At 37.6% G+C, this 23,182-nt stretch overlaps 1 protein-coding gene across 16 annotated transcripts in view; it reads left to right on the top strand.

The window, feature by feature from the left end:
- The window catches only part of ARPP21 (cAMP regulated phosphoprotein 21), a 157,213-nt gene extending 134,944 nt beyond the window's left edge, over positions 1-22,269 (top strand). For all 16 annotated transcript variants that reach the window (XM_054482510.1, XM_054482511.2, XM_063662059.1 and 13 more), the window contains 2 exons: positions 20,171-20,319; positions 21,490-22,269. In XM_054482510.1, coding sequence (XP_054338485.1) covers positions 20,171-20,319; positions 21,490-21,747 — 407 coding nt within the window. In that variant the 3' untranslated portion in view covers positions 21,748-22,269. The remainder of the gene's footprint in view (positions 1-20,170; positions 20,320-21,489) is intronic.
- The last annotated feature ends 913 nt before the right edge of the window (positions 22,270-23,182 follow it).

Below are 23,182 nucleotides of genomic sequence, written 5' to 3'. Positions count from 1 at the left end.
TAAAACTGATGAATTTGACAAGTTTAATTTGAAGCATTTGTGGGCATCTGCTGAAGTATGAAGTATCAGTATCAGTTATTCTTGGAAATGAAATGAAAAGAAAGAATATTTAAATGGCAAACATCTTCCAGAGCTTAAAAAAATTGTGTCATAATAATATTTACCAAATTGTCCCAATAAAACAGTTCTGTTTGAATTTTAGAATGTTAGACTCAAAAGAAATCTTTAACAGATCCAATTTAGCCCAGGCCCCTAGCTTTACAGTCAGATTAATGATAAGGAAACTGAGGCCAAAAAAAGTTAAGTAACCTACTCAGAGCCTTACTGCTCAGTAAAACGTTGTGAGCTGATATTCAGTTTGCTGAACAATTGGTTGGTGATTAGTCCAGCACTCCAGCACTCCTTGTTTTAGCAGTCAGGTATGTTTTCTGCGCTCAGAGATGAGTCAGCATCCTCCTGGGTGGACCTCAAAATCTCACATTCTCTACCACATTTCCATTATGCCTTTTTCAACATGTTTTTCTTCTGGTCCAGTGAACTTACTCTACAAGATATAGTCCTCCCCTCTTTTTATTCCACTTTATTTTGGGCAGTCATCTGTGTGGCAATCACAGATTTATTAGTTGCAAATAAATGAAAGAGCTTTGGATGCCTGAAAACAGCTGCACAGGCTTGCCTGGGTTGATGCATTGATGTCAGCCTCTGAGCTCAGGGTGTGTGCCAGAGTCTGGATCAGCTGCTCTTCCAGAATTGCACTCCTATAACACAGCCTGGCATTATTAGGTTGCAATTATTTTTGCCTACAGCTGGCTATTCTTCATAGCCATTTTACTTTTTATTAAAGTGAGATAAAAATGATTTTGTGCTTGAAAAGCTGCTGTTTTGGCCATATCTTGAGCATAAGCATTGAATTTTTTATCATTCATAGGACTCAAGCAGGGTCTTGAAAATGAGTAGAAAGTATATCATCTTAAGGATAAAACATATTGTTACAATATAATGCGTTTTTGGTGAACCCTGGGAGTGGCGTACTCTTAGCAGGAAGTGAATTTCTAACTTCAAATCGTTTTTTAAATTATAATTATGGGCAACTTGAGTGCTTTCTATATGCCAGACAGTTTGCTTAAGGGTATTACATCGCTTAATCCTCTCCCTGACTGTATGAGGTTGATATCATTAATTGTGTCGCCTTCCCTATTTTACAGATGATGGAAGTAGAAATTTGGCAGGGGAAGTAACTGCCCTACGATATACAAGGAGTCTGTCTTAAAGACCAGGTCTTTACCATAATAAATTGCCTCTCATCACTTGACAATTTGTGCCTACAAAATCAAACAATAATTATATTTACTTCCTCCCTCAAAATGGTTTTTACCAGTGTTAGAATGTTTGCATCCACGGAGACATCATTAGATGTCTAGTCATGGATAGTAGGTATCAAATAGCAGCTCTCTCACACCTAGGTAAAGTGGTTGTAATCATTTATTTTTAAGCTACTCAACAATGTCCTTCATCATGATCTTGTTAATAATGCCAGGCCACTAAGGAGTTATAGTTCATGAAATTTCATCATGTAAGCTTTCCAAGGGCCCTCACTGCTGAAATGCCAACTTTCTTTAATTAAAATTTTATCCTCAAAAGTAACAGCCGTATGTGTTTTTTTTTTAGTTAGTTAATAATAAAACTAATTATTGTGCTACATCTTAGACTACATCTATTTTAAATATGGGCACTTGTAGCTTTGTGTTCTCTGGCATCATTACCAAGGCAATATCAACTAAGCTGATGATTCTATCAGGAGGTACTGGGGACACATTTTAATCAGATACATTTGTAAGGCAGTGTCTGTGTCCCACTTTTGCTGTAAGTCACATTGATGGTGAGGTACTAAAGCTTCACTGCTCAGTTAAGTGTTCCTTACAAATGTAGCTATGGTAAGATAGAGATCATTTCCAAAAATGTGCTTACTGACTTGATAACAGTTTAAAAATGATTTCCTATCAGGTGCAGTGGTGTGCGCCTATAGTCCCAGCTACTCGGGAGGCTGAGGAAGGAGGATTGCTTGAGCCTAGAAGTTTGATGCCAGCCTGGGCAACATAGCAAGACCCTTATAAGAAAATTTCCCATATGATAAGAAATGTTTTTAAAATATGGCTGAAAATATTACTATGTGAGACAAAATTTATGCTTTGGGATGTCATATCAGGAAAACTTTGCTTCTACATTAAATTTACAAAGACCTCTCCAAGCTGTGGGTTGTCCCTCTTGGATCAGTCTTAGATGCCTGAACTTGTCTAAGTGACATTGAATTGCTCTTTATCAATGGATATGCATTCTTTGTGAATTCTTCAAGCCCTCCCTCCCTCTTCTACCCCCTTTTAAATACTTAGAATCCTTCTGGAGGAGTATATTGAGAAGCAGACTCTGTTTGAATTGTGTTATACTTGGATGATAAAGAATGAGTTACTCATCTCTCCTGCTGAATTAAGGGTTTTCAATTCTGGATTCTTGTGACTGGGTTTCTGGGCTTCCAGAAGAAACCAGAGAAATTTTATTCAAATTGCTTTTATATGTGCCTGTATACAACTAAGTAGAAAAGTGGTTCTAGAGAAATTTTCTCTGGAGAAAGTTTCAGAGAAATTTTATGCAAAATAACTTTTGTATGTGGCTGGGTACAGTTAACTAGAAAAGGGCCTCAATACATTATAAAATCTTTGATGTGATCCTTATTTCTTTATAAATATTAAATGTCAGTGTCCTTGATCAATAATTTTTCTTAGTAGTGCCCTGTTCTTCCCATTTCAAATATGAGTGAGGAAACTAAGCAGCAGTTCCTAAACTGAAGACTGAAGGTTTCTGGGAGTTTCTGCTGTTAAAGATAATAAGTAAAATATGTCAATTTAAATAAGATTAATACAAATTAATATAACCATTCTATCACACCCCACTCCCCACAGAAAGAATTTTGGAAATGCTCTCTGAGTGACTGGTAGTAGAAATTCGATGAGGGAGCATGCCACAACTTAATCATTCATTTCTGTAGGCACTGTTTTGAACCTGATTAGATGCCAAGCTGTTTTAAATAGTTTTAATCCCTTGCCTTACATTGATTAACTTACATGCATAGTGAACAATTGGTTAAAGACAAAGAAAATGAGAAACAAATGCAATTTATCAGGAGTGCAGAATAAATCCCATTTCTCTAAGTTCATTTCAACAAAACCTTCACTGTGTTTATAAAAATGTGTATACATATGCATACACATGAAAACACAGTGTATGTGCATATGTGTGTAAATGTACATATGTATGTGCATGTGAGTGTATATACATATGTGTGTGTATATATATGTAGTTACTGTACAATTTACCATCTAAGCCCATACACATCTGAGAGGGAAAAAGAGGGCTATTAATAAATAAACTAGAGCTACAGCCATTAACGGACATATCTGGTCATCCCATAGAAAACTGGAAAATTTGCGTTTTATTAAAACAAAGTTAGGAGTCAGAAAGTTGGATTGGATTTTAATCTTCATTTTATGCAATCTATTTTACAATGTATATTAAATATAAGCTACTGATTAAAAATAAATAAGCAAATAAATTCCAAAATATAGAGACAGAAAATAGTGACATTTATATCTCATTTCCTTTTTTTTGAAAGAATAAAGGCTATCTATAATCTATAATATGTTTTTCTGTGGATAAGTGCTTGCAGTGAGCAGCATAAATGCTTTTGTCTTATTGATCAATTAGAAACAAAATACAAAGATCAAAACCAGCCAGTTGACTTTTTAAATGCATAAAGTGTAATATTTTCAAATATTGTTTGGATATTTTGTCTATTTTGGTACTTTAACATGTCTTTAATTTAATGTCCATTTTACTATTTATTCAGTCCCTAAAGCCCAACATTTCAAAATATGTCTGTTTATAAATCATATTTTTACATAAATAGAAAATAAATTAAACATCATTTATCATTTATTAAATGGAGAAAAGTAAAATTGTTCCATGTGTGTTGAGAATGTTATTAAACATTGCATTTTAAAGAATATTAGAATATTATCAATAATATGTTAATTGAAATATTATGCTTTCTTTAAAAAAATCACTTGCTCAATCTTTTAGTGCACAAAAAAATTACAAATGGTTACATCAGAAACACTGGGACAGTAGAAGATTCTCTATACCTCTGCAAGGGACTCAGATGTGTTAGGTGCTGAGAAGCCCTGTAATAGTCTAACAAGTTAGAAGACAAGCCCTTCATGAGAGCAGCTGGCCACAGAAAGCAGAGAAAGGGTGGGCAACATTTTGTGTCTCATCTTTGATGCAACGACACGGAGCTCCACTTAATAAGTCACCAGAAAAAGTTGGAAAGGTACCTGCTTGAATCCAGAGTGCACTCAGCACCCTTTTGCCCTTGGATGGCTTTGGGTGAAAGGGAGCTCTCCTTTGATGGGAAGAAAATGTAGCCTATTGTAGGAAGTGTAAGCATAGCTTTGATTAGGAGACAAAAGACACAGTGGAACTGGGTTTATTCCTTATATGAGGACAAGAAGGAGACCTCAATTTTCTCTGAATACTTGGTGACACACATGGAGTAGAGCTTCTAACTAAGGAATACAGCAGACCGGCTGTCCTAAAATTACAGCCCAGAAATCACTGCTCTCCCAGGGATGGGAGTCTGGGCTCAAGTGCCTTTCTAGGTCGTTCCTGCCTGGATATCTGCTCCCCAATTAGGACTAGCTTGACCTTCCACTCCCTGCTGTATGGAGAGTTTTGCCTACCATCATTTTCAGAGCTGCTTCTGCCACTTTTGCTACTAGGGATTAAAATTTCTCTATAATCCAAAGGCAGAAAAGAGCATTCATTGCCTGACCCATGTTCTCTTCCATGTGACTAGCACATAATGGCTGTACCTCGGCTCTTGTGGAAATTTAGAGTGTGGAAGCCCTAGAAGGAGCAGTTCCAGGAATAGTGTGTGTGTGCTTTTGTTTTTGGCAGATCCGTCTTGGTACTACCAACACCCAGTTTGTTCTACATCTATGGAATAATTCTGGAGAGAGTGAAAATACCCCTATTTACTGAGCACCATTTAGTGGAAACTAATGGTAACTACTACACAGTAAATGCCATGTGCTGAGCAAGTCACATTACCTGACATCTACCTGACCTTCACAAAAGCCCTGGGAAGGTGGGAATTAACTTGCTCCCAGTTAATAAGCAAGAAAAGTGAAGCTCAAAGATATCAGGCAACTTCCCAGAGTCTCACAGAGTCAGTGGTTGGAAGAACTAGCATGGAGCTTGTGAGTTTCCCATTAGAAAGCAAAAATTCCTTAGATTTAAACCAGAAAACTATTCAGTCTCATTTAAATATCACTTCATACTATTCACCTTGAAGATGATTGCTTTAAATATCTGAACAAATTATGGCTAAATGTACTAAACTTGAGACTAACTTCCAGTATAGCATTTTCTAAACCAAATATGATGTCAGAATTGCAAGGACCAGTTAAGGTCATTGTAGAAATAACATAGATCCTCCTTTTTTCTTTTTCATTTCCCTGAAATAGTCTTCACCCATTGTTATCTATTTGATCTCAGCCATCTGGTTCTGCAGCCAGAGAAGGAAAATGTCAAATTCAACAAAATGAGTAGTACTGCTAGAGTTGAATCATAATTTAACTTTTTTTTTTTTTTGGTCTACAAGATATTTAAACAGTAACATTGCTTAATAATACTTCTTAAGTTATTATCAATTCCCTACAAACGTTGCCATTTCCTCCAAATGGAAAGGCAAGCATTAGGACTATGAGTCAAACACTCTACCCTAATATCTAATGACATATAAATTTGAGAGTTAACATTTACTTTAATTGCTGAAGCAGTCATGCTAAGTGCATCATCTGACATATTACCAGGTGTTAAAAAGGGTAATTTCTGAGGGGAAAAAAAGTCTCTAAAACCAAGAGACAGTATTCCACTAAAAGTGTTGTTCATCTCTTTTAAAAAATCTTCAGTTAAATAGATTGCCTCAGTAGTTTGGGAAATGGTCCCTGACATGGAAACATATTTCTGTAATCTTTGAAGGGAAGGGGAGTGCTGGTTATTCTCTGTGTTTCCTCCGAACACATAGCCATTCTCTATCCATCTCTCCTGATGCATCTGTCAGGTTCCTTTGCCCCCTGTTTTCCACCTGGGTTTTGCTAATGGAAGGCATCAGCTGCAAGAGATCAAAGGGCAGAGGGAGAGACAGCAGGCAGAGGGAGAGCCAGCGAGCAGTCCTCACCATTCCCTTTTCACCTTGGGATGCAGCTGGTTCTGGCAGGCAGCACCTCGTCTCAGCTCTTGCTAACTGCTCCTAACACTGGTTTCTCCCCTAAGACCTACAGACAAGGGGAGAAAACAGTTCCCTACTGTTATTATGCTCTGGTGTCTTCCTCACTTGTTGATCCCTCAACTTACCTACTCCCTTTGTTAAAACCTCTTCAATTGAATCATTTCAATGGAATTCCATTGCTTGACAGGACTCTGAGGAGATGGGGGAAAAGTCACTAAAATACCTGTGTCCTAATTCTGGCACTTCTAAACTGTATGGTCTTAAACGATCTACACAATTCCTCGAGCTTCACTTTTATCTTCTGTAAAGTGAGAATAATAATGATACCCACTTCACAAAGCACTGACCCCTGTGAGTACAATAAGGTGCACCAGGAATTGTTACTATTAGTTTGAATAAAGAAAGGAGACTGCTTGCTTTCCTGTTTGAGTTAGTGTAAGTGTAATCCACTATATGGCCTCCTTGAAATTTTGCCTATTGGTAATTAACTACTAATATGTATTTCTAAACTTTGGGATAGAATGATAGAAATGAGCTGATAGTTTTAAAAGAGATGGTTTGAATCCATTTTTTGCAACTCATACATTTCTTGAACCTCCAAAACTTATATTTTCTTTCTCGCTAATGGCTTACTCTGTTATCTTAGAAAAGTTTGTTGGTAGCTCCTGGGGGCAAATTAGGTAAGTCCAGTTCACATATAAAAGATGTATTTTCCGGGTTCCTAGTAATGACACAATAGCAGCAGAACTGGCACAACTGGGGGAAGAAAATGGCTTTTTCTCCCAATTATGAAGTACTTGTGGACTATTACCAACAAAACAGAACACAATTCCTCAGTGTGAGCATTCAGGAAGCAAAAATATTTCTTGCAATCTAGTCTGCCACATTTAGAGGAAGCACCGTGGCATACATGTTGGGGAAGTTAGTTACCAAAAACTGGGATTTTGTCCCTGATTTATGAGAAATTCAGTGTGTGATCCTGAACAAGAAGCTGTCTTACTCCTCTAAACCTCAGCTGCAGCACCCAGAGTTTCTTGTGCCAGGGTATCACCACATCCATTGTACATACTCAAGATAAATGAATGTAGGCTTAGTGAGGGTCAAAAAAAAAAGCGGGGGGCGGGTGGTGGTTAGAAAAGCAAGAAATACCACCTCAAGGAGGAGTAGGTGAGATCCAGTCTCTTGTTTGCTTCTCTTTTAGGTAAAATGTTAAGGCGTATTTATAAAGGAGCAAACTCACATTTACATCCTAAAAAACATGAGGCTACAAGAATCTCATCTTGTTTTCCAAATGCCTCGCCAAGTTTGAGAATGCCAAACATAACCTGTTTCAGATGCCTTTTTCCCTCCTTTTTCTCACTCCTCTTTTTAGTCCCTTTCCATATTCCCTCCTCTTTTCCCTTTCTGGACCTGTCATTGCCCCATCCCAACATCAAGAAGTAGAATTTAAAAACTGTGCTGTTAGAAGGAAGCTCTTTCACATCCCCTTGCCCGGAGGCAAAGGGGATAAGAGAAAGTAGTTACTGTCTGTCCAGATTTTTTTACACTATTGTGATAATGATAAATCATTCCCCGTCTGCACTGGCAAGGCTTTGGACTCTGTGTTCTGTATACATTGCTTCTTCATTCATTTTCTTCAAGTTTTTATTTGCTAGCTTATTTTCTGCTTATGTGCCATTGCAAGATACTTGTGGAGTGGCTGGAATAGGACAGTTTCTTTATCAGCATCATCAATGAATATTCTTGAGGCACTGCATGTGAAATACAGGGCTAAGCAAACATGTATAAGATATGCTTCTTTTCCCAGAGGATTGCAATCTACCTAAGAAGCAGGAGCTAAACAAGTAATAAAATGCGATTCAAGGTCATAAAAGTGGGGAGTGCAAAGAATGAGGAATGGGCAGTTGCATATATTGGTTATTGCCAGAGGCTCAACCACTGGTGTATGTCCTACAAGAGAGATATTAGCCTATCCTGACACCTTTTGATGAAAATATTGTGCCCCTTTTACAGATAAGGACAATGAACTAAGAGTAGAGATGGCCTCCCCCACACTGTAATTTGCCAGATCCCACTACTTACTCTGTGAGGGGAAAAAAAATAATGAGTGGGCTAAACAATAGGAATTCAAGGCAATGTGTTTGAGAGCCAAGGCCCAGCAGAGATTCTCAAAGTGTGGTACCCAGACAAGCAGCATCAGCATCACCTGGGAACCTGTCAGAAATGCATATGTTTGAGCCCCAACCCAAACCTGCTCAATCAGAATCTAAGCGTCTGGGCATTAAGGCTTAGCAATTCGTATTTTAATAGGACCCAAGAGGTTATTTGGAGGCAGGCTAAAGTTGAGAACCATTAACCCAGGAACAATGTATTTCAGCTGGGTGGGGAAGCAGGCAATCAGAGACAGAGGCGAGATGGTGAGGCTGAGTTTAGTGGCAAGCAGTGAGAATCCAAAGCTCTGAGATGGCAGCCTGCAGACCTGGCCAGGTGTGAATGGGGCTGCTATAGCACCCTTCAGTGAGTAGCCTGGTGTCCTGCTGAGGATAAAATGTGAGGACTGTTCCCGGTTTTCTTAGACCACGTGGTCCTGCTATGTCATTACTCTCAAGACAGGGATCCCTCTGCCTGAGAATTTAGATAGCTGGCTGTCCCTTGTGAGGGAGCTCCTCTGCAGCCTCAAGGGAACTTCAAGAAAAGAGGTTTATGACCACTTAAAAATATTCATGGCTTCATTTGGGTGCTTATAAAGCACTTTTAATCATGATGAAATGCAAGTATTGCCTTTGAATGCCTTGAGTTGAAGGGAAAAGTTAACGAGTGAATGATTTGAATCATTTCTCTTCTTACCCTGGAGCAAGCCATTAAAAGAATGAAACTTCTAGTCAAGATAGAAACAGCCTGCCCCAGAGGAATGATTGAAGGAGTCTTCAGGACAGGCATTTGTCCTTTAGTTTTATTTTCACTTTAATTATTATAAAATCTGATTTAAGTGTTGACCATAGCCTCCAGTTCCAGCCAGCTGAAAAGATAAGCACATTTGTATTTGTGTGGACAAGTCTGCAGACTTCTTATTGTTGTCTCAAGCCAGATAAAACAACCCTTTTAAATAACAGTTCCTCATAAGGTGAGATTAAAGATATTTCTTCTTGCTGTTACCAAGGAAAATCATGATCTAGTTGATTATGTACATGAACAGAAAGTATCTCTTGGCTATTGCTTGGGGTTGTGACATCATCTGGTGCCCACTATCTTTACTTTGGGTAAATTATTGCTGTAATATTGATGAAATTACAAAATAATGGATAATCAGAGGTCATATTCCCCAACTCTAACTATAATGAAAACTTTAAAAATGTTTAGTCCCAAATTCTCCTTGGAAAACATTGGTTACAGGTAAAATAGATAAATTTATATCAAACTTAGTTGTGTTGTTGTTGTTTTCAATGAGCTATACATTAGATAACCTAGAACTAATCAATTGCTGTTGGGCTGTAATGAAATGTAAACAAGTGGACCTTTTATTTTTTATGGCATTCTGAAATTTAAAACTGACTGATTGTAGCTAACTGAACCTTAAGGAAAAATAAGAGGAAACTTGATCCTGAAAACATTAGCACTTAGCGTTTTGTACGTATATATGCTCAAATAATATGTATCCATGGTATGGCAGAAAATATCTTGCTGAAGCCTGTTTCAGTTTCTTCATGGAAATTTCAGTTGATTGTCCATTTTAGTAAATAACATAGAGCATGGTATTCCTGTCAACTGATCCTGTCAATTAATTTGCAGTGGAGAGTTTGTGGGACCATGGACTTCTCCTTGATCTTTAACCAAGTCTTCCCTGGGTTATTGCAATTCCACGTAGATCAAAAAACACTAATCATGTGCATCAAATAAATAAGCACATATTTCCTTCAGGTTCTTCTGAGAAGTTATCTTGGGTGGCTTCTGTTGTCTTCCCAGAATTATATTATAGCATTTGGTTGTAACTCCCTAATAAGCTCTCTAAGCTGTTTTGTGTCCTCAAGAGGAAAAACCCCAGGACACTTTGCTGCTGGATCAAATAAGGTATATAGTAGTAGTAGGTGACATGGAGAGCTACTAGATGATTCAGAGAGAAAGTTCAACTCTCTGTTACCCAAATCCCAGCCTTCTTGGTTGTATGCAACCCTTGATGTTGAATGTGCTATGAATTATGACAGGTTCATAGATTTTCTTACTCTTTCCCAGGTTTTTCATTATTTTAATCCCTTCTTTTAAAATATACTAATTCTTACATTTATCCCATGTTAAAAGAGCAAGAAAAACAAAACTATAAAATCCCGTCAACCCTATGCCTCCCTCTGGCTCTCTGCTCCTTTCTCTGCCCAGCATGGTGCTTCACTGCCAGGCTTCTCAAGCTTCTCAAAGGAGTTCTTTTTCTTCCTGTCTGGCTGATGTACCCATCACTAGCCTTGCTTTCATTGAGGTCACCGGTTTGTTTGTTTTTTCAACCTAGGGTCTGCTGTCTTTTCTTCCTTGGCAATTCTGCAATTGTGGTCATTGTCACATTTTTCTTTCTTGAAACACTCCCCTACCTCTTCTTACTTGATACCATTCTCTTCTGGTTCTTCTCATTTTCCTACTACTCCTCATTCTCCTATCCATGTTTTATTTTCTCAGCCCAGTATTTGAATATGATTATGCCTTACAACTCCATTTTGATAGTCTTCTCAATTGGTACCCACTCATAAATATATTGTCTTTAGAGCAACTATGTCCTGATAACTTCCAAATTTATGCCTTTAAGACAGGCTGTTTGTCTGAGCCCCAAACCCCAGACTTTTTGTTCACGTGTTTACTGATCATCTCTTTATACTTGTTCTTTCTGTATTTATAGCTAAGGTACTGCATTCCACTTCCATACCCAAATTAGAACCTGGAATTTATTCTTGTGTTTTTTTTTTAATTTCTTTCACCCCCTCCTTTCTGCTCATAGATGCCAGTTTCTGACAGTTCACATCCTACATCTATCTCTCTCTCTGATATGTCTCTTTTCTCCGTTGCTGCCACCCTTTTCTTAACTTCATGTCTTCATCATCTCTGCCTTAGATTATTGCTTTTGCTTTCCAGTAGACTTTCTACTTCCAGTTACACAACCCCACATTGTCTCATGGAGAAGTTTTATGAAATGGCTGTTGATCATTTCATTGCTCTGCTTATAAACCTTACATGGCACCTTAAGTCTTTCAACACTAAATTCCAGCTTTATAGCATGCTTTTCAAGACTCGAGGATTTGAGCCTAGCTCCATTTCTATCCTCTACTTCCTCTGCCTGTTTCTCACCTATTGCTATGCCTGTATATTTACAATTCTTGAACACATTTTTTTTTTGTATCTTTGCCCTTTGCACACGCTGATCCTTATGTTTATGCCTCTTTTATTCTGATTATTTCCACATTGCCCTACCCCATTAGCAAATATCTGCTCATCTAATGCTAGGTTCAATATGACCTCCTGGAAGCTTTCTACTGCATGCTTCTCATATCCCTACACACAATAGAAGTAAGTACTCTTTCTTCAGTGATCCTAGAGTTGGAGACAGGTGCCTATCCAAGTGTACTGCAAGATTCTGTTTATGGCCTGTCTCCACCATTTGTGTAAGCTCTGTAAATGGCTTTTATGGTCATTTTTACACCAAATGGCAAGAATAAATAGTCAATAACATTGTGGAAAAAAGAATCAAAGGGACAAAAATGTACATGAACTGCAAATATGATTGCTTGACATTGACTATTAGGTCATTAGCATGCCAGAGCTATCTCACGCTGGCTCACAAGAGCCAACTGTTTAAAAACCAGGAATTTTGCCAACTAGTTGTTAAGCCCTTTGAGGCTTGAAAGTAGGCATGGTGGGAATATTTACACTAGGGAAATCAGCAAACACCACAAATCAGAGCTTTTGTTTTTCAGAGAGACAGTTTTCCAACAGACTACTGATATTCATGATTACAGTGCAGTCAGTTAGTTCATGCTCATGTCCATCAACCATGTGATACCACCAGAAATCATAGATTCATGTTCTGACAGCTCATCTCCTAAATAACTCTCTGTCCCTCTTCTTTCCATTCCTATACCACCTTGCCTTAGTTCCTGTCTTCATTGTCTTTGCCCTAGAAAACTACTGTTGCCTCCCAGTAGATGCTACCACTAGAACAATATTATTGTTAAACCTACTACTAGAACAATCTTTGAGCAAGAGTCCTGCCAGTCTGGAATCGAAGAAGATAGTTATCTTTGACTCCTTGGGAATAATAATATATAATGCTTTATTATATAAAGAGGGGGCACTTTTAATTTATCATCAGTTGCTTATGAAATAATTTCTTTTTTTTTTCAGTTGCAGTGACAGGTGGATTTCTACAGATTGAATCTGTGGCCATCGTACTTATTTCAAGATAATTGGCCAAGGCTAGGTTACATCCTGTAGCCATGCAACAGTGACAGTAATTTGATCACAATGATGTTGACCCCATGACTTTTGACTTCATAATTATCTGCTGTAGTCAGCTAGCCAACAGCACTTCATCAATGAAAATATCCACCAGGAGGAATATTATCATGGGGACAGTTATTAGAGCCATCTCCATTTTGACTTTGCCCCAAGCTTGGTCTGGGGAAAAAGCTTCTTAATGTTGCCTCAGCAGTAGTTTGCTGCCTCCCAGCCTGGTTTTAAGTATATCCATAATTAACACGACGGGTAGAGGTGCAAGAATGCCACATTTTCTTCTAAGCCACGCAACCTCATTAAGAAAGTAAGACGTTTGTGAGTCTTTCATGCAGTCTTTCTCCCTCTGGGTTGTTGAAGCTCTCTGGATGTCAGCACAGCACTATGGGCCAGGAAAGTTCAGAGAATTACTTCAATAATATGACAGCCTCTTCCATTTAAAATGGAATTCAATGCTGGCTTCCCTTGGAGGCATTCATTGAAATTCCGTGCATGATCCATTCCTCTAGTCATTTAACAATGTGTCTCATGTTTGCCCTGATTTAAAAAAAGAAAGAAAGAAAGAAAACCAGCTTTATATTTGTGATAACATGGATCAGGATAGGATAATTGCAGTGAAGAGGCCCCAGAGCCTGCAGTAATAGGATGGTTCATCTGATCTGTACTGCCATTAGAAAATGACCCATGCATGAATGTTCTCAGGGGACAGTAAAGAGGCTTTTAAGAATTACATTCTGCGTAGTATGAAAGCTAATGAGCAAAAGAGGAAGTACGAAGAAAAACTACTGCTTCAGGAAGCATGGTTCTACTTAGGGCCTGCCACAGCTCCCCTCAAATTCATTTGGATAGACAGGCCATTACTAGGATGACTACTACGTTACCCCCGTGCCCATGCACACTCCCTGCGGGTCATCCTGTACCAAGTTCCTAAGGAATTAAAACCAGTGAGTAATAAATGGTGAGGAAAAGAAAGAGGATGGATACAGCAACTGCCAATAAATAAGGTAAAAAAAGACATTTACGTCAAAGATGAAAGAAGTCATAATGAACTTCAACATTAAAAAAGAAAGTTAAAGGGAAAAAAGCAATTTCTTGTACATCGTCTTTCCATGTTATGCTATTTTACTTCATATATAAGAACAGTACCTAATTATGATTTCAAGAGTATATATTTTAACCGTATCTTAATTTGTAAGCATGTTTAAAAATAATGTCTTCCAGTCTAGTCTATACTGCTTTCTTGTTTTAAAGGTTTTACCTGACCGGGCGTGGTGGTTCACACCTGTAATCCCAGCACTTTGGGAGGCCAAGGCAGGCAGATCACAAGGTCAAGAGATCGAGACCATCCTGGCCAACATGGTGAAACTTCATCTCTACTAAAAATACAAAAATTAGCTGGGCGTGGTGATGTGTGCCTGTTTTCCCAGCTACTTGGGAGGCTGAGGCAGGAGCAGGAGAATCATTTGAACCCAGGAGGCAGAGGTTGCAGTGAACTGAGATTGCGCCACTGCACTCCAGCCTGACGACAGAGTGAGATTTCATCTCAAAAAAAAAAAAAAAAAAAAAAAAGTTCTACTTAGGGTTTTAGATTACATAAATTGGGAGGTTGGCATACAGGCAAAAGAAAAAGTCACGCCTTGTTTGTCAAAGTTAACAAAAAATCGATGTTAACAAAGTTAACAGTAAAATCGATGCCTTCCTTGTGCCCAAGGACCCCTGGTTCTGATAGGCTTCATTGTGAGTGAAACTGTGGAGACTCTCTTCTGCTTTACATGAGGGAGAAGTTGGAGGCAGGAACATCCACGACCCCAAAATTCACCTCTCTGAGGCATAAGGCGGTGACTCCTCTTTCAAGAAACCATAGCGATACTAAAATATCAAGCCGTGTGTCTGTTTTCTCCACCTAAGGCTACTACCGTGAACACCACAGTGCTATCAATAGATGAAGCTGGAAAATATTTCTGTCTTAAAGGTGATGTGCCCCAGTAATGAAGTGAAACAGGAAAAAAATCCGTAGTGTTCACAGAATTAGAAAGCAGACTGACAGTAGTCTATGAATTCCAAAAGTAGAAGTGGCCTGAGGGGCCTTTATTTCTCCAAGCCTTCATCTGCTGTCCCAGGTTGTTTGGCAGAGTCCCTGTGTATCTTCTTTTTTTATAACCTAATTTTATCTTTCAAATAATATAAATGCTATTCTTGTTTCTAAAGGCCAAGTTACTTTCCCAGAGGCAGCCAGCAGCCTGGAGCAGTCAAATCATTGAATTGATCTTATATTTAATGCAGAATTAAGCTACTTGCATATTTCAAGATTTTAAGATTATTTCGAGAAAACAAACCAGAATAAATATAGTCTCTTCAAAGATTGTGAGGAAAGCCATTATTTGAAATGGTCCTAGTAATTTAAAACTATAGTATCACTGATTAGAAATGAAGTAAATGAAGGGACGAGAGTCTGTTTGAATAGCCTCACCCATACCTCACCCCTCAACGGTCTTCCTGCTCTTTCGCTCTCTAAGTAACAAGCCTTCAAACTGTTATTGAGTGATATGAGTTGATACTGATAGGCAGTCATGTTTTACATTTAATTTCTCTTGTTTTTCTTTATTTGATATTAATAAAGTCTTGTTCAACAAACTGTGGAGCATAATTCTTATCTTTTTTACTTAATTGTTTTAAATATTGAGAAAACAATTAATGTAATACACAGTCATTGAATACTTGCCACATAAAAGGGATGATGTGAGGGCTATGAGAACTAGAAGAATGTATAAATAAATGGTACTACAATTTAGCACAGAAAAGCAAGGATGCCAAAGTCAGAAAACCACAACCTAAATTTTAGCTACAATTCCTCGTAATAGCTGTGTGACCTTGACAAGTTACTATATCCTCCTAAGTCACAGTTTTCTCTTCTGCAAATGGAGTTTAGTAATAATGACTGCCTCCTAAGATTGTCATAACAAGAGCTTAATTCACTGTTTGGCTTAGAGTAAGTGATCAACAAATATAGCTAGTTTATAATGGAAAATCCTCAAAGAAGATAAAGTACAGAAGAATTGACAGGGAGCCAAGAAAACAGAACCAGGCAGATACTGTAAAGTGGCAAAATGCACAAACTGTAAAACTGCAGCTAAATACAGGGCTTTTCTGGATAAGCAGTTTTCTTCTTCATATTCTTCACCAGCTATACTATTAAGCCAAGCTACTGTAATTCTACCTCACACCATGTACAAAGAGCAGAGTTTGATTCAGAATCAAGGCTCTTGCTGGTTCCTTTGAAATTTGGAGAAATATTCGTATCTTGTCTTCAAGAGAAGTAATTTTTATATGAAGCAGCTTGCTAACTCCAATCATTTGAAAAGACATTCTACCGTATTAAGATTACTTCCCTTAATAGACACATGTATATCACACTGCTTGGGTGGACTGGGAGAGGCTGTGAGAATTGGCCAGCTTCTGAAGAAATGTGCTTGGTATAGAAATTTGCTGTCTTCACTATACTCCCTTCCCTGTTTCAACCTCCATAATTAACAGCAGGCATAATAGAAATGCAGAAATAGAGATTACTATTTTGTCTGTCATTTCATTCATTTCCAAAATATTGAAACTGTAACAAACTACTCAAATAAGAGTTAAAATAATATCAGTCACAACCATGCCAATCTACAATCCCTAATCAATTTACATTCTAATTGTTCATAATTGTGCTACATGAAGATAAATGTTTTCTTGACTGAATATTAACCAAATGCCCTCAAGCTACAAATAGTATGCAACTGTTGTATTTTAGTAGAAAACCTATTCCATTTTCAGATTGATACAATGCAGACATTTTAAATCTTATAAACTCCTCGATCTTTGCCAAGTGCGTTCTTTAATTTGCTAGGAGGCATTTGTCCATTCCTAACCTTTTTACCTCCAGAAAATAAATGACACATGTGACTTGAAAATTGAATCGATCTTGACTGAAAAAGAAATAATAAAAATAGATAATGTCTTTATCATCTCTGTAGCAAGCCTACGGGGCAGATACTGTTGCTGCTTCAGTTTTGCAAGATGCATTATATCTTGCTAATCCTCAATAAATATGAAAAAGTGATCATTTCACAGCTAAGAATTGACAAACTGGAACACATTTCTCATTTGAATAGACAAGATAAGCAGTTCCCACCAGTGCTGCCATCTCTGCCTTCGGGTATGTTGTGTCCCAGGCAGACACTGTCGGTTCATTCTTAGGTCACTGCTATTTTATTTCTATTTGTCTATTTCTGGACCAGAACTCAGATTCACATCCAAACAGCTGCCTGTCTTAAAGACTATTCTGCTCTCTACCTTCTGTGAAATAATTTAAAGAAATGAGTAACCCCAATTAAACCATTGCGGGTGTAAATTTCTTGCCTGGAGAGAGAATTGAGAAATGAATGGGATTCGTGAATATAAATTGGGCTCTTCTTACACTAAAGTTTTCATTTTGAAATGGTAGAGTATTCACGCTCCACATAAATCTGTATTTGCCTTAAGTGTGTTTACCAGGGGAACCCCAGTGTAAAGCTCGTAGCCCATTGCTATGCATAACTGAATATTCAAGTTCACAAATCATTAGGCAGAGAAGGCCTGGAGAAGGAGATGCTGTGGCAGGGCAGCTGCATCTGGGCTGGCAGCAAAGATGAATTCTGCTGTCACAGGCTCTGCACCTTTACTAGGATGGGGCCACCCAACCTGCCCACTCTTTTTCTCTTCTTAAATATTATTTAATATTAAGGATTGCTTCCTCTTCCAACCAAGACATTCTGCTTTCTGAATGTCTTAACAGCTCTATTATTTTCCCTTCACCCAATTTTGGTTTAGAAGATGATGTGTTAAGTGAATCTCTTATAGGCCACCTAATTTATTTTCAAACAAATGCCTCTGTGAAAGGATGGAAGGATTCAATAAGGAAATACATAAATAATCTTCAGACGCTAAGCAACCCGCTTCTCTTTCCCCCACTTCCCTCTTCTCCTTCCCTCCTTTCCTCTCCATTTCTGTTGTTGTTGTTTGTTTACATTGTAACTGTATATATTCTGTGAAGATCCATTGAGGCCAATTGGCCTTTCAGTGTATAAACAAATATAATCCAAAGTACTAAATGGCACTCCTCTCATTTTCAACTTGTCCTTTCAGTCTTCAGCCAGAAGTAAGGCCTTATTATATTCACAATTACATGGACTTGAGAATGAGTGTACATTGCCTGCTCTTTGCTATAGAACTAAATCAGAAGGAAGTCTGTTGGTTATAAGTTTTCTATGATCGTCCAGAGTTATTTTCTTATGTATATAATAATTCATGCTACAAAGAGCTTGATGTGGTTTGGAATAATGTCATAATAAAATGGTAAAATAGCCATGGAATTTTTCAGGGCAATTGGATGTATGAATCACAATGGGAGACCTAGACAATGAAAAACAATTGAAAACAATTTTCTGCAATTAATGTGAAAATAATTTTCTCTCAAGTCTCTCTGCAAATGAGAACAGAGAAGTAGAAGTGGTGAAAATGGTAATATGTGATTAATCGCATTTCTTGTTCCCAGGTCTGATGGTTTTTCCTTATTGTATAAACTTCAAACACTGTAGGTATGCAGAACTCTGAGCTGATCTTGTTAGTCTTAAATAGACCTGCCAAGCATATTAAAGGAAGGTTCTGACTGTCTACTGTGGACAGAATGTAGCTCAAAGAAATGTGGTTATTACCCTCAATTATATTTGTAATATGAGGTGTCTTTACAATAATTTAAAATAATTCAGTAAATTGAAACCACTATGAAGATGATTTAGGGTGAGTAATAAGAATGTAAAACAATGGGACACATAAGGAAGGTCAAAGGGTAGCTTTTTAGATTACACACTGGTTCCACTCGCCAATTGTAGGCATAGGGCAGACCTCCCAAATAGGCCTTTTCCCAAGCTTACTCTCCAATTCTCCAAACTGAGGACACCTTGCTTCTATCTCATTTGATGAACTGAGCCAATCTCCTAATTCAGTGACTATTTGCAAGCCAAATTTTCATAATATTTCTGAAATAAATGAAGATACATTTTGTATATCCAAGGATAGTTAAGTATTTTCTTCTATAAAGACTATAATATAATGTGGTCCTTCTTTAATATAAAGACTCTCAGAGGCACTCAATATATAGATTATTTATTAACGATGCATGTTGATTAGCTAGTTTTTAACTTTCAGTTTCAATTTTTAAAATCCGATTGTGAAAGTTAGTTCATATTTGTGTTAAGAAAATCTAGGATTTTAAAGATTCTTTTCTCTCAGAGAATTGTATTAAGATAGCAGTTCCACTTACTCTCAGGTACTCTACATGGTTAATAATATGAGCTCTGGAAGGAGCTTATTATACAGCATAAAATGAATGTCTTTCATTTCTCTACCACTGTGTCATTTTCACCTAAATCATAACTTTCTTCCCAACATTTACAAGAACAATCCGCAGGCTTCCTTTATAAGGATGCATTTTAAACCACTCATTGAAGTGAGGATTTAAATAACTAGAATAAATCAATTCTGGCCTACTTAAAAAATAAAAAAAGACAAATGAAGGCTAACAAACTGACCCACCCAGAAAGACATGAACAGATAAATTTTTGAATATTGTATTCTTTATTATCTATTATGTGTATTAATACTTGGTCACATATTGGAGTATTTTACCAAAAAATTCTCTCAGAAGCTAGTGGCGAAACAGAAGAAAAGCATCACATGTGTCCCACTTGCTGTTGCCTTTTTGTCTAAGGCAATGGTTATTGTGAATTCCTCAGGGTAGCAAGTCATTTGGTTCACTAGGACATAAAAAAATAGAATTTATCCAAAGTTAACGGGCTGTTTGGTGGTCTCTGTGTGTGAAATGAGATTGTCCAGGAAAAGAGGATAGTAAGGGAATGAGTCAATTTAATCTTAAAACAACTTGATAATCTGTGAATTCTCCAAATATCCTCAAAACCAAAGAAAAAGCCAAATATGAAAGGTGTAATTTATAGTAGTCAATTGGTATCAATAGAGTCTTCTGTTTTTGTGCCATGAAGAATTTATCATTGTCACATGTATTCAATAGACCATTCTGCATAACAATAGAAATGTCAGTGAATTTTTAAAGCCATAATCTTGTTCACTCTTAAAGTAAAAAAAAGAGAAAATGCATTCTTAGGGAATAAACATCTGATAACACATTCTGAATGGGGAGATTGAGATGTCTGAAGGCTGCCTTTTGAACCAGTACTTTTACCCCATGAAACATCACTGTGTTCTTTGTGCACAACCAGTTCAAAAGATCTCTTTTCTTCACAGGTTACCAGCCAGTCTTGTCTGGTCAACAGGGATTCCAAGGCCTAATAGGAGTGCAGCAGCCACCTCAGAGTCAGAACGTGATGAATAACCAACAAGGAACTCCGGTGCAAAGCGTGATGGTTTCCTACCCAACAATGTCTTCTTATCAGGTGCTCATAAGCAGCTTGGAAAATTGTGGGTTATAAAGTAGCATTTGCCAAAGTGGAAGCTGTGGGTCTGTCCGTGGTTTGGGTGGCTGGCTGAGTAGTGGGTGCTTGGCCCATAACTGTTGATAATTTACTTTGAATCAAGATTATAATAGAAAAGTAGAAAATGCAAAATACATGCTTCTATCACTACCGTGGCTTTTGAATGCTCTGCCAAGTTTATTTCCATATAACTTCATATTCATGGAAGAAAATACATTAGTCTACAGTTTTATTCTTAAAGACCTTTGGAAATTTTATTGCATTTTGCTTATGGGTAGAAAGTACTCATGACAAATTCCCATTCATTTTTGTACACACCCAAATAAACTTCATTTTTCCATAACTTTAAGTTATAAGAGATTTTAATATGGCATCTCAAATTCATTTAAAGGGCATTTTTGGAGCCTAACAACTACATTCTCTGAACTAAACCCAAGTTAAGTATTTTAAAATTGTTATGTATCCTTTTGTGATGTATATTCTAAAATACCCCAGAAGTAGAAATAAAGAGTTAGTGAAATGGTATAATAATTACATTTAACTGTACCAGGTGCTTCTGACCCTGAAGGACCTATCCTAGGGCCCCTACCCTACTATTCTGATTCACATTGCATCAACTTCTACCTCCAGCTCCACAATAAGTGTTCTCTAAAGTTGCAGGTTGAGAGAATAGTAGGTGCCCAGGACAAAAGCCCTTTTTACTATGGAGGACTCCAGGCCACTTTGCATAAAATCAGAAAGGGAACATGGCTTTTCAAACTGGGAGAAACCCAGAGTGGAAGATCTAGACTATAGTTTCTAGAGGTCATTGAGAGAGAAGGGAAGGAAACTCAGAACTGACACCTTCTGAGCATCTACTGCATTCCAGACAGTGTGCCAGGCACTGTACACCATCCCTTCAATCCTTTCAATGGCACTTTGAAACATGTATGTCATTATCGCAATGGACTAGGGAATTAGAGAGGTTAAGTGACTTTCCTAATGTGAAACAGCCGATAAATGGCAGAGCTGGAATTGATGACCTGTTAGGTCTAACTCAAAAGCTTGAATATTTTTCATGACACCATGTTGTTTATTGTACAGACCACAATAGCCTCTTCATACAGGGTTCTTGCTTGTGTCTTTTTACAGGTGCCAATGACCCAGGGTTCTCAAGGACTGCCCCAGCAGTCATACCAACAGCCAATCATGCTACCTAACCAGGCAGGTCAAGGGTCACTCCCAGCCACTGGAATGCCTGTTTACTGTAATGTCACACCACCCACCCCTCAGAACAACCTTAGGCTGATTGGCCAACACTGCCCCTCCAGCACTGTCCCAGTGATGTCGGCTAGCTGCAGAACAAACTGTGCAAGTATGAGCAATGCCGGTTGGCAGGTCAAATTCTGAGAGCTCTGGCTGTGGTACATTTCTTCAGATATTTCTCATGGCCTTTGAATGAAGAGGAACAGGGTGGGAAAACTGGCTGAGGACTTAAGTATTCACTCAACACTCAAATGATTGCTGCTGGTATTCTGTAAAAAATAAACAAAGACTAATATACACGTTAGCTGGTTAATGGTGCATATTTCTGTCATGTCTGCTAGGTATGCCTTTATAGCTTAGCTAGTGACATGAATTCATTAAGGTAAGATTTTCTCCTACCACTGAATACCACTGTGTAGATTACAATATCCCTAATTTGGATTAGTTTTGTACTTTGTGTTGAGTTTGTGATGCTAAAAGTATTTAAAAATTATATACTAAATCACATTGTACCAAAGCTGTAATGGAAAAGCAAAGAAGAATTGATGAATTGAAGGAATAATTTATATACATTATAGAGTTTTCTTTTTTAATGGATATACACTGTATTGTAGTGTTTAATCAAAATAAAACTATTTGACCTTATGGAGGAAGGTCATGTTTTTACCACCAGTTTGGTTCACTATGTCTTCCAATGTGTGTTTTCTTATGTGTCACTGTATTCCCTTCAAACACTATTTCATGAATACTGCATGGAAAAGGTATTTCAGGCATTTATAAGTAAACTGCCATCACATGGGGATATGCCTTAGCAAAGACTTAACCAACTGTAGTTTATTGTCATAATACTAAAGGGTCCTGAAAATAAGATGGCATCCATTTCATTCATTCATGGAGTTTGCAGTTTTAAAATATATACCTTCCTATTAGTTATAGGACTATTAAAAGTACGTAGTTATACTTCACCAACTAGGAAAACCTGCGTGTCATCATTAACAGCAGCCCTATACCAAACCCTGTTCTACCTTCATGTGAGTTTCATTATGTACCTGAAAACAAGGTATCTTTGTTTGGAGGAAAATCAGAAGAGGCATGGTCTAATCCTGCCTGTTAAATTGGGTCATACAATGGAAAGTGCCACTAGTATTGACAGTGAGTCAGTAATTCAAAAGCGCTAATGTTTGTCCCAGTAATTTGAAACAAAGTAAATATAGCAACGATTTAATTGCAAAGATCTAGAACATTGGCAATTCCATTTAGATGAAGCCCGTGTCTACCTAATATCTCTTTAAGAAATAACAGAGCTGTGAACTCTGAGGTTTGGCCCTTCTGGAAGATATTAATGGGGAAATAAAACCCCTTTGTTTTCACTTTAATATCACAGTACAATGACTAATAGTTTTGTATTTTATACTTTCTGTCTAAAAACTATTACATTATTACCAATGAGAGGAATATAGGGAGTATATCTGGATAATTTCTATTGTTTTTCATGTTATCACATTCTCTGTTAGATTTGCTGTTTTTATGTTGTTCAGCTGTGGGTAGAGTTAAGCAGCCAGTTAAAAACTCTATCTAG

The sequence above is a fragment of the Pongo pygmaeus genome, chromosome 2 (assembly GCF_028885625.2).
Source record: "Pongo pygmaeus isolate AG05252 chromosome 2, NHGRI_mPonPyg2-v2.0_pri, whole genome shotgun sequence".
NCBI lineage: Eukaryota > Metazoa > Chordata > Mammalia > Primates > Hominidae > Pongo > Pongo pygmaeus.
Note: the sequence above shows the minus strand (reverse complement) of the source record. Positions and strands in the feature narration are given on the sequence as shown.